The sequence below is a fragment of the Equus asinus genome, chromosome 2 (genome assembly GCF_041296235.1).
Source record: "Equus asinus isolate D_3611 breed Donkey chromosome 2, EquAss-T2T_v2, whole genome shotgun sequence".
NCBI classification, from domain to species: Eukaryota; Metazoa; Chordata; class Mammalia; order Perissodactyla; family Equidae; genus Equus; species Equus asinus.
This window is the reverse complement of record NC_091791.1, coordinates 89827884-89840271: the sequence shown is the minus strand read 5'-3', so window position 1 is coordinate 89840271 and position 12388 is coordinate 89827884. Positions and strand designations below refer to the sequence as shown.

At 56.0% G+C, this 12388-nt stretch overlaps 1 protein-coding gene across 11 annotated transcripts; it reads right to left on the bottom strand.

The window, feature by feature from the left end:
* Window positions 1-2827: 2827 nt before the first annotated feature.
* Window positions 2828-11907, bottom strand: LOC106831374 (synaptotagmin-15). Of its 11 annotated transcripts, none has more exons than XM_014841520.3 (8): window positions 11774-11907; window positions 10546-10738; window positions 9882-10024; window positions 8651-8946; window positions 7012-7182; window positions 6295-6415; window positions 5114-5293; window positions 2828-4194 (listed from the first exon to the last, which is right to left on the bottom strand). In XM_014841520.3, exons 1-8 carry the CDS (start codon window positions 11778-11780, stop codon window positions 4052-4054), a joined length of 1254 nt encoding a protein of 417 aa, XP_014697006.2. In that variant the 5' UTR covers window positions 11781-11907; the 3' UTR covers window positions 2828-4051. The 11 variants fall into 11 exon arrangements, 9 of the variants coding, with proteins under 9 accessions (XP_014697006.2, XP_070349631.1, XP_070349674.1 ...); XM_070493530.1 differs by having other exon boundaries at window positions 10546-10804; window positions 11774-11899; XM_044759765.2 differs by having other exon boundaries at window positions 2835-4194; window positions 7006-7182.
* Between the last annotated feature and the right edge of the window lie 481 nt (window positions 11908-12388).

The window sequence follows — 12388 nt, the reverse complement described above, 5'->3', positions numbered from 1 at the left end:
GTGGAATTAAAATCAATCATATCAATAACACAAAAAAACCCAGAATGCAGGTAGAGATCGAGTATTCTAAAATTGTCTGGAGAGTGATAAAAAGTAAAATTTGTATTAGACTATTAGACATAATAGATAAAAGCTGTAATCTCCAGGGGAACTGCTAAAGGAATAATAGACTGAATGGCAATGAATGGGTGGGGAGAGATGGAATGGAAAAAAACAGACTGAATCCAAAAGAAGGCAAGAAAGAAAGAAAAAGAAACAAAATATGCAGGACAAATGGAAACAGTGAGACAGTACACAGGAATACAACGCTATCAGTGAATTACATTAAATGTAAATGAACAAAATACACGTAAGACAGAGGTTGATAGACAACTAAAAACTGTGCTCAAGACGTATAACATGAGAACAGAAGACAGTTGAAAAAATATATGGAAAAAATATGCCATTATGAGTGGTGGAGAGCACCATTTCACAATGATGAAGGGTTCAACCTTCCAGAAAAATATCAAGTTTAAATGGGCATGAGCCTGGTAACATATAGGACATATACAAACATTGACAAAACCAAAAGAAGTAAACAAATCCACAATCCTAGTGGGAGACTTCAACGTCTCTCAATCATGAAAAGAAAAACAGATCCCCCCGTATCAGTAAAGACAGATGATTTGACCAATTGATTAAAAACTTGACCTAAGAAATACATACATCTGCTTACAACAGCTGCAGAATATACATTCTTTTCAAGTGCAAGGACATTACAATAAAAAAGTTATAGAAAAATCTCTTATGAACATAACTGCAAAAATACGTAAAAATGTAATAGCATGTGATTATACATTTGTTCACACCCGCAGAATGTACAACCCCAAGAGTGAACCCTAATGTAAACATGGACTCTGGGTGATAATGATGTGTTGGTGTAGGTTCACCAGTTGTGACAAATGTTCCACTCTGGTGGGGGATGTTGATAATGGGGGAGGTTGTGCATGTGTGGGGCAGGGAGTATATGGGAAATCTCTGTACCTTTCCCTCAATTTTGCTGTGAACCTAAAACTGCTGTAAAAAAGTAAAGTCCTAACAAAAAAAATGATGTTGAGATGTAAAGATATTAAAAAGCAATAAAAAATGTAATAGCAAATAAATCCAAACTTTAAATAAACAAGTCCAAGTATTATCATATATGTGTGTATACACATACACACACCACTGGTTTCTATTATAAGAATGTAAGTTTGGTTTGACATCCAAAAATCAACCAACATAATTCATCATATTAAAAGAATAAAGGAGAAAAATGATTATCTCAAAAGATGCAGAAATGTATTTGATAAAATTTAACACTGTGATGAAAAACGTTAACCAATTGAGAATACGTGATCACAAGTATATTAAAAGTCCTATAGCAAACATCACACTTAATAGTGGATATTGAAAGCTTCTCCCCCTCCCCCCCAGGGTTGAGATTAAGACACAGATGCCCACATCACTACTTTCAGTCAGCATTCTGCTGGAGGGCCTCACCAATGCAATTTGTCTATCAATCTTGTATCCTGCAACCTTGCTGAACTTATAGTTTATTACAGTTTATAGATAGCTTATTATATTATAGTCTAATGGTTTTTTGTGGATTCCTTAGGATTTTCTATATACAAACCCATGTCATCTGCAAATATAGTTTTACTTCTTCCTTTCCAATCTGGATGCCTTTTATTTCTTTTTCTTGCCCAGCTGCCCAGCCACTGCAATTTGGCAAGAGATAAAGAAGGCGTAAAGATTGGAAAGGAAGAAATAAAACTTGTCATTTGCAGAGGTCGTGACTATATACAAAGAAAATATGAAGAATCTACAAACTATTACAATTTAAGCGACTTTAGTGAGGTCACTTGCTAGATTCAAAGTCAACATACATAAATCAATAGAATCTGTACATACTTAGAAACCAACAAATTAACCCCTAAGAATAAATTTAATGAGAGATGTGCAAGACTTTCCTGAAAACCACAGAACAGTTTGAAGAAAACTTGCAAAAACACTTAAAGAAATGGAAGGATATACCATGTTAATGGATTAAAGACGTTAAATGGCCCCCAAACTGGTCCATACACTCAATGAAAATCCAATCAAATTCTAGCATTTTTTTGGTGTAGAAATTGACAAGCTGCTTCTGAAACATTTTACGGGAATGCAAACAACTTCTTTCTGCTAGGATCACCTTGTGGACAGGATTGAGACAACCCAGGCCAGCTCTCTCTGGTCCACGTGAAGCACTCACGTATCTTCTGCCCTGCCCCTGTCTAATACTGGGGCCAGTCCAATACAGCAACCTCGTCTTCCTCTCCACCAGAGCGTAGAAACTGCCAGTCTCTTGCCATTGAGATTTTTCAGCTGTGAGTTGAACACACTAGTCTATTCTGTCCTCCAAAGGGGATACTTACCAATTTTTCCAAGTGGCCCTGGAAAGGCCACTGATAAGCATGAACCTCACCTTGAAACGTGGGAATGGCTGTCACCTATTATCTCAGGACTGCAGGTGAAATGGACACAGTTCCATTTTAGTGGCCTGCTATGCACACATACAGAGAACTCCCATTACATGTGTGTAAGAAATTACCGGTGTGTGGACTGTGTTGAAAATGTGCACGTGAAATAAGTGAGAAAAAGCAAACACAAGGTATTCTGTCTGTGTGGACCACAGCCGGGCAAAGCTTGAATTTGTGTATCGACAGAGATCGACACACAATTTGAAGGCAGAGAGGCACAAACCCAGCGTAACGTTCGCTACTTTCTCTTGCTGAAGTTGCTTCGCTGCATAAAAAAAGAGACGATAGTGGTTTAAGGTTTTGTTCTAGTTATACAATAACGATGTATTGACTCTGCAAGTGCAACAGCATTAGAGTGAAAATACAAACTCCCTGTTAAGTAACGATGACAAGTATGACGACTGCTCACTACCTCGAGTACAGCTCCATGGGGAGCTGATGATGGCGATTTGTGGCAACTGCCACCTCGATGAATTCTACTCCGACACCTACCACACACAATAATCCTAGTGGAATTGCTAGAGAGCTAGTCCAGAAAAGCCCTCAGCCCCGTGGGTTATGCTTTGGCCACGTGCATTCACCATTTCCTGCCCAAAGTGAGAGTCCCAGGGGCTGGATGCTGCTAACCAGGGAGACCACAGGAACCAGCAGCAGCGCACCTGTAAGACCAGGCTGTGAGGATGTGGTCTCTGGGGAGGACGCGCCGCGGGCAAGACTTGATATGACGTGGGGTGGGAGTGGACATACACCCGGGGAGGGACCTAAACACAGGTGAGCCCTCCTCACCTGGCACAGGAGCAGATGCCCAGAACCTGTCCCCCACTTGGTACCTGGGCTGCTCACAGCATTCTCCCACAGGTCCTGAAGCCAGCGAGTTTCCATCCTCGCAGCTTTCGCTCCTGAGCGGTGGGCACGCTGTGCTGCCCAGGCCTGCCGGGACTGTTCGACACCTACACGCGAACCCAGCTCTCAGACTGTGCTATTTATTGTGGACCAACTTATTTAGTGTGGAAATGAGCACTGTGGGCATCCCCCCTCCCCCATCATCTCCCCCAGAGCAGTTTGTTTTCTCTGCTGGGCAGAAGGCAGAGAAACCACAGCTGAAAAGCAGTGCAGGTTTAGCATCAACACATCATCAGCTCCCCAAGATGCTGGAACCCAAGTCTGCCCTGCGCTTTCGTCCAACACGCATGGCTGTGCTTTCACTAAACAGAGTCTTTCTTCCGAAGGCCTGAGATTCCGGTCCAAATGGGACTGTGATGACTGGGAGCCGGGATTCTATGTTCAGGCAGCGCCATGGGTACAGAAGGATGAATGAGTCTCCCAGGCTGGCGCAATGTAACCGGCCACACTGCTGCCCCGGGCTGGGGCTCCACTGTGCCCTCTTCTTCCCTGCACATCAGCACTCATGTTCCCCTGGCTCGGGCTGGCCCCACAGCCCAGTGAGGCGCCGGATGAACGTCCAGGCCTGTGGCTGTTGTGCATGACCATGGGGAAAGCCGGCTCCTGAGTCAGGGCTCAGTGGTGCGGCAAAGTGCGTGCCAGCGCTTCACCAGCTCCCTGGGCTTGCCGAGCATCTCGTCCCAGTGCGCCAGCTCTTTGCCGCGGGTGTACATGTAGGGGCCCACCACCACCCGGCCCAGCTCGCAGCTCTCTGCAGGGGGGAAACATTGTTACTCTTGGGAGCACAGGAGCCACATCACCTCAGCAGCATCCCAGCGCCTTCTCTCTCTCTCTCCCTCTCACTCCTCCCTTTGAAGAAGGTAGCTGGCCCTGTCCTTCTTTAAGCATCAGCTGCCAGACCACAAAGAGGTCCTGACTGTGCGCTGGAGCTGGAGATGGTGGGAGAGGGAGCCCAAGTGGAGGGCCTGCCCTTCAGGGGACCCCACTCTGCCCCTCACCCTCCTGGTGGCCATCATCGGCCTGCCTCCCATCGAAGAGCCGAGGGAGGACGGGGCCCCTCTACAAAGAAGCCGTCTTCCGTCAGCCCACTTCTCCACCAGCGGGAACATTCAACAATAATCCTCACCCACCAACTGCCACAGTGGAGAAGGGGTCTTAAGCGCTGGCCCAGGAGACCAGCTGGCCAGATGGCTCTGCTTCCCCAGACGGTGACAGTGGGCCCTGGGGTGTGGGGCAGTGTGGGAGAGCTGGCTGGGACAACTCCACCTCAGTGTCCACCCTGAGCCTCACCCAGGACCCAAAGCCCTGTCCAGGAAGCACGAGGACAGGCAGGGCACACAACGACCCACGGCCTCAGGTCACCTAGAGCCATGCTGCCTCCCAACCGCTCTGGTGATTGGCCCAGGAGGGGGTGGCAGAGGCCAGCCCTGAACCGCTTTCTAGGGTGCCACGGACAGTCAAACTGGAATAAAGCTGGCTGTGAATCCCAGCTCCCTCACTAGCAAGCTCTGTGTCCTCGGACAAGTATCTCTGCCTCTCTGAGTGCTGGTTTCCTTAGGTGGAGAACAGAAACCATACAGCTCCCTCCCTGGGGCCAAGTGGACTCGATGCTCAGCAGCCCCTCCTCTGCCCGTGGCTCCAACCACCTGGGGCTGGGGGAGCAGCCTTACTGTCCCCTCCGGCGTTCTGCAGCACTGTCAGGCTGAGGCTGGCCGTGTCCAGCTCAGCGGGGTCGACCTTGAAGCTGAAGGTCTCGCTGTACACGGGGTTGGCGGAGCCCAGCACAGCAGAAGTCTTCCTGCACTTGACAAACTTGTTGTGGTTCATCAGGGACACTTTGACAAACACACCTGAGGGGCAGCGCAGACCGCGGGCTGGGAGGGGCGGGCAGGGGCCCAGCCTCCAGCCTGTGAGCGGTCTGGCGGGGAGGGCACACGCCCACACTGGGCGCTGGGACCCCATCACTCAGAGCCGCTGCAGCCAGAGGGCGTTCCGAGAGGAAGCGAAGTTGATTAGCGTCCTGCCTTACAGCCGGGAACGCTGGGCTCCCTTCCTCTTCCTTCCTCTCTGCCTCTTGAATGCACCAATGGCTTGGCTGGCGCCTGTTTCCTGGAGCCTAGCACCACACACCCATCCCTCCCTTCGGGGGCAGGGAGCCTGGCCTGCTGGGCGCTCAGGCGCCCTGGGGCCCCTTAAACACCTTCTCCTTCAGAGGGCCAAGTTCTTTTGGGTGGGGCTCAAATGACGTGTGGATCCGCAGCGGAAGGCTGAGTGCCAGCTTGCTTATAGTGACCCAGGCACAGAGACACACGGCTGGCAGACACCCACCACTGTGCTGGGGGCCCCCCTGTGGGCGGGATGCATGGGATGAGCAGAGCAGGGCTTCTGCTCCTCCAGCTCCTGGGTTCCGGGATGCTGGAGGAAGCAGACACCATAGCCACCTGCTGGCCTGGGATGCCCCTTCTCCTAGCCCAGCATCACGTTCCACATGCGGGGCAGCCCTCCCTAGGGGCGGGGAGGTACAAGGCCTTGCCCTGGAGGGACTGGAGCCTTTCACAGAAGGGCAGGGGTGGAGGTGGCCGCACAGTTCAAGGAACCAAGATGCTGCCTTAGGAAAAGGTGGGGCAAGCCAGTCTTAGGGGTCTTGATGGAGGCCAAGGGGATGCAGCCTTGGCTTCAACATAAAGAAGCCCTTCCCACACAACCATCCACAAGGGGCATGGCTCAGGAGGTAGTGAGCGCTCCATGACCGGCCATATGCAAGCAGAAACTAGATGGCCAGGGATGAGGGTCAGACTCCAGCCCCAGGCAAGCTCGCAAGGTGGAGCCTGCCCTGAGGAGGAAAACTTACTGAGACAACTCGCATCCTCCTGGAGCTGGAGGCCCTTGGCTCGCAGCACAACCACGGTGAGGCGGTTCAGGCGGTCATTGTAGCTGAGGCAGAACTGGAGGTCGCCAAACTCCGAGGGAGGCTGGCGAGGCCAAGGGGAAAGCTGCCTGTCACTCGGGCAGGTGCTGGAGGAGCCACGGACCCCCGACAGTGCCTTCCTCCCTCCTCCCCGCAGTGGGGCACGGTTACCACAAGGCACCCACATTCCCTCCTTTACGCCCACCCGCCACTTTATAGATGGAAACAGGTCTGGAAAGTTGAAGGGGGTCTGCTGAGGATCACACAGTAGTGAGGACCAGAGCTGAAGATTCAAACCCAGGTCTGGGGGATTCCAAAGCCCATCCGAGCCGCCCGCATCCTTCTTGCAGGTTAAGGGAACACGGGTAAATAATTTCCTTGGCTGGTCCATTTGGGGTGTCACCTTTCACAGCTGTCTGATCTCGATGGGAATGCAAATATGAATTTTTCAGGATGCTCCTTCCCTGCCCAGGAGTGGCTCCACACACCCTCCTCCTCCCAAGCAGCTCCCCCCGGGCCCAGCACCCTGGGTCACACTTGCAAGAGTGGTAAGCAGTACGCTGAGGGCTGACGCTGGCCAACAGGTGCTGGGTCACACCTGCTGGCTGCCCACGGTAGTCTGACCAGTGGTGGCTTATGTCTGGGGACTCTGACCTTTACCTCCAGGCTCTCGGCCTCCAGGTCCCTCCAGATGACGTGCCGGCAGTCGCCGAGCAGGGTCTCGTTCTTCAGGGGGAAGAGCACTTGGCCCAGGAGCTGGTGCTTCTTCTGTTTGTCCACGTGGTACACCGAGAACCTCAACACCCTCTGGGTGATGCTCCTGCTGGACACCTAGGGGAGAAGAGGGTCTGGCGTGGAGCCAAGTGTGCGGACAGGGGATGGGATGGTGTGGCAGGTTGTTGTGGACACAGGAGCTTTGGTGATGCGTGTCTCAGCCAGGGACCAGCACACCCCAAACCCAGGCATCCTCAGGGGACCCTTCTCAGCAGCGGGGCCAATACCCCAGGGAGGTGGGAGAATGTGCCAGAGCCCTGAAATGCAGAGCGTGGTCCGAGGACCAGCAGCATCCATGGCCCCCTCCCCAGACCTCTTTAGAACTGCAGGACCTTGGGCCCACCCCCCCCCCAAACGTGTGAGCAGCATCTACCGTTTAGCAGGACCTCCAAATGACTTGCCAGCTCATAAAGGTGGAAGCGGCCCCGAGCTGGGGCCCAGGGACCCTGCTTGTCTCTACTGCCTGATTCGGGCCCCCCAACCCTCCTCTCCCAGGGACCTATCTCCTCCCCTGTCAAATGCGATAGTGGTTCTTACTCTCTGGGTTGTGAAACCTCAATCTCAGTATCTGATCTATGGCAAATGGTGAATTAACAGTGATTTTCTTCTCTTCTCCTTCTCTTTCCTCTCTCCCCTCAAAACTCTGAGAGGCCGGGGTCAAGTTGGGGCGGGGACAGGACAGGGAGGTGGTAAGTCAAGAACAGTAAGTGGGGGAGCATGCCGTGTGGCCGTGCTGGTCAGCCAGCCTGCACGCCTTGGATCTTGATGTTGCGAGAAGAGCATCACAGCCTTGGCCCCAGTAGAGGGCAGGGGGCTGGGCCCCACCCGGCTTCTCAGCCCTGAGCCCTGGATGAGGGCAAGAATTGGAGCTCTGGCCTCAGCAACCACTCTCTTCCCAGATGCTGACCGGCCTCTCCTTACCCTGCCCGCCAGCCTGCTGCCCAGCTCTTAAAAATGTTTGTCCAAGGCCTCTCGACAGCTCTTGATTGCTGGCGTCCCACAAGGGCCCCCCGTCACCTGCTGAGGCTCCCAGGCCACTGTGAGCTGGGCTCAGTGCCCAGACAGTCTCTCTACCTCCAGACCCTGGGCCAGACCGCCCATGGTGTGGCAAAGGCACCACCTGCCCCAGGGTGGCTCTCGGGTCCTGCGCTGGCCACTGACAGGAGGGTCTCACCCTCTGCCTTCTTTGAATAACCTCGCCAGAAACCCCCCAGTGCTCCAGGGCTCCTAGCCCATGGGCCAGGGCCTGCATGCAGTAGCTGTTCCAAGAATGTGTTTTCTCTTTCTCTCCTGCAGGCAGCTGGGACAGGAGGAGCCCCAAGCTTCTCCCCTGCCCCCGCCGTCAGCTGTCAGGGCTCTTGTGGGCCTTGACCCAGCAGGCAGGTAAAGCAGAGCCTGTGGCCAGGGGGTCCTGGAGTCCTGGGGCCCTGGCTAGCATGGCAGGCTGGGCTCTCCTGCACACTGTCTGCTCCTTCCCCCGGAGCCAGGATGCACCAGCTCCTGCCTGCTCCGGAGGTGGCCGTACCTGGAAGACAAAGTGCTCATCAAACTGTGGGCTGGCGGTTTTGCGTTTGGCCCTGGACTGGAGGAAGCGCCGCTCATCGGGGAGCAGATGCAGCTTCACCAGGGGGCTGCAGGTCTCTGAGGGGGCTCGCAGCCCCTGCACCTTGATCAGGCCCACCAGCAGCCGCTCGGCCTCCTGTTGGTATTCCACGGAGAACCACAGCCGCCCCAGGCAGCCCTCAGGGAAGTGGCTCTCACTCTGGTCCTCGGGGAACTTGTACAGCTCTGGGTTGATGGTCCCCACCACGCACGCGTCTCCTGTAACACAGGGGCTGGGAGGTCCGGTGGGCCAGAGGAAGGCAGGGCATGGGGGACAGCAAGCTCTGGGCTTCACTGCCCCGCTCCTGGCCCACTCCCTCTTGACTGAGCCTTGACAAGGCAGTTCACGGCCCCTTGTGACCACATCCGCCCCACTTTCCTCTTAAGACTGAACACACGTCTCTGTCCCGTGCACCTCCTCCAGGAGGCCTTCTCAGCACTACAGCATCGCACACCCAGGCCTGCTTCTCCCTGGGGCCCCCGGTAGAGTCCACAGCATTCATTCAACCCCTGCTTCTGGGATCGGCCCCCATCCACAGAGGTCAGGGCCTGCCTTGGGGGCACAGTGCCCAGCACCTGGCCTGGCCCCTTTCCATGGGGTCCAGAGGATGTCTCAGTGATAAAGTGTTGCTTCTTCTCTCCCTCTTCAAATTAGGAGGGCCAAGCTGATTACTAGGTGGTTCTTGGGAAGGTCTCTTGGGAGGCCTTCGGAGCAAAGAGGTGGGCAGACAGCTCTGTGCCCAGCTGCCACCATTCTGCCCTCTGGATCGGCTAACCCATCATCCTGGAGCAGGACCCAGCACAGGTTCTGCGCTGGGAACACCAGGGTTCCAACCCCAGGTCTGCTGCTTACTGCCTCTGTGACCTTGTGGCGAGGCACGGTTGACCTTCAGAGCCTCAGTTTATGAATGTGCACAATGGGGTGATAACCCCTCTCCCTATGGAGGTGTGGTGAGGGCTAACTCCAAAACGGCACACGAGGCCATATCTGACTTGGGTAGACCCAAGTACCTGGAAAGAGCAGTCTCTGGGTAACTCTGGCATCCCCGGGCCCACCCAGGCTCTATTCCGGAGGCAGGCCCATGAAAGCAGATGGGTCTGCCCCGGCCTGAGCAGACCCTGACCCCTGGGCAGGCCCTGGTGGGTGCACTCACCAGGATTGCTGCCGGTGGTGTGGGGCAGGAGCTCTGGGGCTGGGCAGAGGTCCCTTGGGGCCTGAGCCCACTCTCTGCGGTGCAAGGGCACCCAGTCTCGGCCTTGGACGGAAGGGGGAACCACGAATGGCATACCAGGTGGCCTGTCCAGAGGCAGGGAGATGACATGTACATGGCAAGTAAATGGTGTGGCCTCACAGCACTCAGCCTAGAGGATTAAGTGCCCGGAGCTGGAGAAGGAAAAGCCAGGGGAGACAGGAGGAGGCAAGAACACCACAGCAGGACACACACACACACACACACACACACACACAGCCAGAGCCAACACCTGTCTGCCCACAGTAGTGGTGAGTTGGACAAGGAGCACAGCCTCTGGAGTCAGCCTGCCTGGGTCTGCATGCCTGTGCTGCCACTTCCTAGCTGTGCTTTCTGGACCCATTATTCTGAGCCTCAGTTTTCTCAGCTGGAAAAAGGCTTCCAAATTGCCTGCCTCCTAGCTGGGTGAGGATCCTGGGTTTTCTTTGCAAGACTCCCAGCACGGTGGCAGCAGAAAGGAGGTGCTCCATAAACAGACCTTTCCTCCTCCACCCACTGCAGGGGAAAGTTCGCAGGGAGGGCCCCGAGCAAGGCCAGGAGCTCGCGTGACCCCCACATCCCGCCTCACCTGCTTGTCTGGGTCCTGGCATGCGGCAGGGAGAGCTTGTCCCCCTGTACGCTGGAGGCAGCTGTGGTCCCTGGCAGCTCCTCGTAGGTGGACGTGGCACAAAGTCTCTTCCAGAGCCAGCAGCTCACCCCGATCAACAGCAGCAGCAGCAGCAGCCCCCCAATAATGCCTCCAATCACTAGGGCCACGTGCTCTGGGGGCAGCGACCATGGGGACTGTGAGGCTGGGGAAAGGCCATCCCCTTCACACCACTGGCCTGCTGGGGGCAGAATTTGGGCAGCAGCCCATCCCCTGGATTAGACCCCGGGAGGACTCAGAAGCAGGCTTCCTGTGTCTGCTTCCAGGAGGGGTGCTGCTGGCAGGCTCTGCTGGGGCTCAGCAGAAAAGCCTTTCCCTTGGCGTCCCAGGGCCCTGGACGGAGTCTTCTGGTTTTCCTTGGAAAGCAGCTGGCCCTGGACTTGGGATTCTGGCTAAAAGGAACCATTTCCTTGTGCTCCTGAGTAGAAATTAAGCCTCTTCCCAGAACCTCCATCTTCCCGAGGCTTCTGTTCAGGCCTGAGGGTGAGCTGGGTGTGGGCACCATGCTCTTGAGGAAAGTGGGGAAAGGGCTGATGTCCTGAGATGCTCTCAGAGCCCTATCCTCTGGGGTCCTGGAACCCGTGAGAGGCTGGACTCGTGCTTGAACTCCTAACTTTCTCTAAAACCCGCTCCTTTCCTCAACCCTTATCAAGGCGAGCACACTTAGTGGGGTCGGTGGGAGGCCGCGGAGGGGGTGTGGACCAGGAGGAGTGGGGCAGCGGGTGTGAGAAAGGGAGACACATGGACCCTCAGCTGCCGGCACCTGCACCTCCACATGTGCGGGGACCTGGGAGGCTCCCCTCGGCGTCCACCAAGAGCGCTCGACGCTGGGTCCCACGCGCCCGTGCCCAGGCCAGGCAGGGAAAGTGTCCCCTTCGATTCACGTGCGGACGTGGGGCTTCCAGGCTCTGGGGTCTGGACCCGGTGGGGTAGGGAGAAGGCGAGACCCCCAGCACCTGACCCTCAGGTATCTGCGAGGAGGGGGCCTCGCTCTCCACCGCATCCCAGCGGCCGCGCCAGGAGCCCGAGGCAAGGTGCGCTGGGGCTGGTCCTAGCGGGGGCCGGCGGGGCGGAGGAAAGCGCCGCAGCCGGTGGCCGAGGGGCCGGGGCGCCTCACCGGGGGCGCGGGAGGGGAGGCGAGGGCACTTACCCGCCATGGGGCTGCTCCGGCCGGCCGTCTGGGCGCCGGCTCGGGCCTCCGTCTCGCCGGTCTCCGCGCCTCTCGCCAATGCCGCGGGGCTGGCCTTTAAAGTGCGGTGCGGGGCAGGGGGCGGTCCCTCGTCGCTCTGTCGCCTGGTGGCGGCGGACGGTGGGGGAAGGGACCTAGTGCATCGAGGCCGCAGCTCCTCCCCGACTCGACCCCAGGGGCGCAGAGCTGACCGTGCGCTCACGGATACCGCAGGGCTCCATGCCGAGTGGGGCGCCCGGGGCTCTCTGCGGCTGCGGGCGGGGTGGGGTGCGAGGCCCAGCCCCTCCCGGAGGGCAGAGCTAAGCCTTCTCCGCCCGCGGCTGATGGAGGGTTCTGCACCTGGCCCTTCACAACGGGTGGCCTTGCCCGTCTAGGAATGCGCCTCCACCTTCCGCAGATGTGTCCTCCGCGCCCGGCTCCGACCCGTGCTTTAGGGAGCCTTCCTGGATCTCAGGGCAGACTGTTCGCACCCTGTCCCGGGCCCCAGCGCCGCCTGCCCGACTCCTGGGCGCGCGGCGCGGCGCGAAAGTTTCCTCGTCCGCCCGAATCTCAGTAGACAACAGAGAGGCGTTGCAG

What these genes read in the sequence shown, in the direction of transcription:
- LOC106831374 (XM_070493530.1), bottom strand. An exon ending in CACCACCGGCAGCAATCCTG is followed by an intron (nt 8,947 to 9,881) that starts GTGAGTGCACCC and finishes CCTGTGTTACAG; the next exon opens with GAGACGCGTGCGTGGTGGGG. An exon ending in GGAGGATGCGAGTTGTCTCA is followed by an intron (nt 5,294 to 6,294) that starts GTAAGTTTTCCT and finishes GCTGCCCCTCAG; the next exon opens with GTGTGTTTGTCAAAGTGTCC.